Source organism: Sinocyclocheilus rhinocerous, unplaced genomic scaffold, assembly GCF_001515625.1.
Source record: "Sinocyclocheilus rhinocerous isolate Xijiao unplaced genomic scaffold, SAMN03320098_v1.1 scaffold561, whole genome shotgun sequence".
NCBI classification, from domain to species: Eukaryota; Metazoa; Chordata; class Actinopteri; order Cypriniformes; family Cyprinidae; genus Sinocyclocheilus; species Sinocyclocheilus rhinocerous.
In genome coordinates this window covers 688231-690735 of record NW_015641041.1, presented here as the reverse complement: position 1 = coordinate 690735, position 2505 = coordinate 688231, and the positions used below count along the sequence as shown (strand labels likewise).

The 2505-nt window shown below is 49.6% G+C and overlaps 1 protein-coding gene across 1 annotated transcript; it reads right to left on the bottom strand.

Annotated features, from left to right (window-relative positions):
- On the bottom strand, window positions 1-2505 carry LOC107754340 (leucine-rich repeat-containing protein 10B-like). The gene is made up of 2 exons (XM_016570753.1): window positions 2116-2505; window positions 1-1884 (listed from the first exon to the last, which is right to left on the bottom strand). The coding sequence occupies exon 2, from the start codon at window positions 1580-1582 to the stop codon at window positions 359-361; it is 1224 nt and encodes a 407-aa protein (XP_016426239.1). The 5' UTR covers window positions 1583-1884; window positions 2116-2505; the 3' UTR covers window positions 1-358.

Here is a 2505-nt window from a genome sequence, read left to right as displayed (position 1 = left end):
CTTGACCTTTCATTCAACTTTCCAACCAATCAGACATAATTTAATATTAATGTTAGCAGATGCTTTTTATTAGAGTGACTTGCAGTCGCTTTCATTGCCCCATAAAGTATCCTGGGGTTACTTAAGTTACATTTTTTGGGGCACATCCTTGGGATTGAACCTGCAACCCTTGCAGTAACACCTCAGATGCTTAAAACGGAAGTGTGTAGCGTCCGCACCAAAGAATTGCAAAAATAATGACTGTTGGTTAAAACAATTGGCTGCTAAAATAAACTGCAACTCTGTTTGCAGATATTACACACTTCAGATTAAATAAGTAGACTACCATGACCCACAGGTGCAAGGATCAAGGTTATTCTCACTCCTCCCCTTCATATTCATAGTCCATTTCTTTGCTCTCATACTCTAACTCCACCCTCTCGTAGCCTTCATACCCCTCCCCCTCGCAGATTAGCTCCTCCCTTTCATACTCCAGACCGCCGTAGTCATAACCAAGCCCCGCCTCCTCAAACGCCACACCTTGTCTCTCAGACTCTGCCCCTCCGTCATTATTTTGTGGTCCGTTCTCATCCCCAGTTGGGGTTGATGGAACCGACTCATTTGTTTCCTTCTCCTTAGCAGCTGCCAGGTTAAGGGCGGAGTTCATTCGGAGTTTCTTGAGTATTCCATGAATGACCGGACTAGCTGCCGTGGCCGCCGCTGCCTCCTCTGCTTCCTTCTCTGCTCGTTCTTTTGCATCTCTCCTTCTCTCTCTGGTCTGCAACACCTCCTCAGCTCCCTCCCCGACTACAAGCACCTCCTCCCCTACACGCGGTGGCTCCTTCACAGGGTTGTGGTCGTAGGAGAGGAGTCGCAGCGCGGGTAGATGATGCAAGTTTGGGAACTCTGATATCCGATTGCGGTCCATGTCCAGAATCTCCAGCTGCTCCATCTTGAGGAGCACTCGCGGAAACTCCTGAAAGCGGTTTCCATACAGCCAGAGTCCTCTCAGGGACTCCATGCGCCATAGGTCCGAGGGAAGCGTGCGCAGACGGTTGTCCCCAATCTGCAGTGAGCGTAAATTGGGAAGGTCGTACAACTGCTTGGGGAATCGCTGGAAGTAGTTGCTCTCCACCCAGAGGCAACGCAAGTTCTGCAGGTTCCTCACTTCTGGTGGGAGGCTCATCAGCCGGTTGCTTCCCAGGTAAAGACACGTGAGATTAGTCAGCTGGCACACCGACAGAGGAACGTCATCAAGCTTATTGAAGTCGAGCGCCAGGGTACGCAAACCCTGCAGCCGCGTGATACCCTTAGGGACGTCGCGGAGACGGTTTCCACAGACGTAGAGCTTCTCCAGGTACTCCAGATCCAGGACTTGACGAGGAAGGCGACGGAATTTGTAGTAGCTCAGGTCCAACACTGGATCTCCCCTCTCTAAAAGCTTGTCAACTCCGACCGGCAGCTCCACATCCTCCATGACCTCGTTGTCTTCTTTTTCAGCCGTTTCCTCCTCTTCCTCCTCTCCATCTCCCTTCTCTTTAACCTTCTTCTCCTTTTCCTCTCCTCCTTCGTCCTGGGCCTCTTTTCGGGACGAGTTGCCCATACCCTCGGCCGGCTAGCCCGGCACTTGTCTGTGTGTGTCGTGAGAGTGTCTTTCAGGACGGGGTAAGAGGGTGAGGTGGTCTGTGGGGCTGGCCCCCCCTCCCCGTGTCAGTTTCACTCAGTAGGATTGACCCGGCAGTGACAGAGCCAGCACAGCGACACATGGTGCTCTGACTACAGGCGGCTTCCCCACAGTCCGAGTACAACGAGGTCCAACGTCAGTAAACAAGGCAGCGATTCCAGCAAGGAGCCATTCTGGGTGTTTGTGTCGATTGCTTCGTGTACTCTTTATAAAATTATATGCTATAGAAGAGATTATAATAATAATAGTAGTAGTAATAGTAGTAGTTGTAAAAATAAGTATAACTGTAACAGGAAGAAAGCTTAATTTTGTCTCTGTAATGTAAACTCAGTTAACAGATGAGTGTCAATGTAGCTGCCAACATTTGCATATTAATTACGTACCGTTTTCATAGTCCATTGGTTATTTATTTAGTCATTTTTAAAGTGTATAATAAGCATTAATTGACTCACATTACAGTCACAAACTTTCACAGCGCGTTTCAGTAGTCTGTCAGGTTTGATTGTGTGAACGCTGGTGCTGAGCGTCTCTCTGCCGACACACACAGCTCTTGTCCCGGCAGCCCGGTCTGTGGATCCCGGTCTCTCGCTTTGACCTGGCCGGCGGCAATGTGAACCGAACCGATGATACCAAACTGTAACTCCGGGTTGCGTGGTTCTAAATCAGACAAAAATCCTCTGAGATGTCAGTTTGAAATTTCCAGAAGCGCCCGACACGATGTCTGTATTTCTTTCCAACGTTGTGCGTTTAAAGCCGTCTCGCGTTTCTCTCTCTCTCTCGGTGTGGAGTTTGCGTAAAGCGTTGCCATGGACCGTCTCTCTCCCCTAGCAACCGAAACAGGG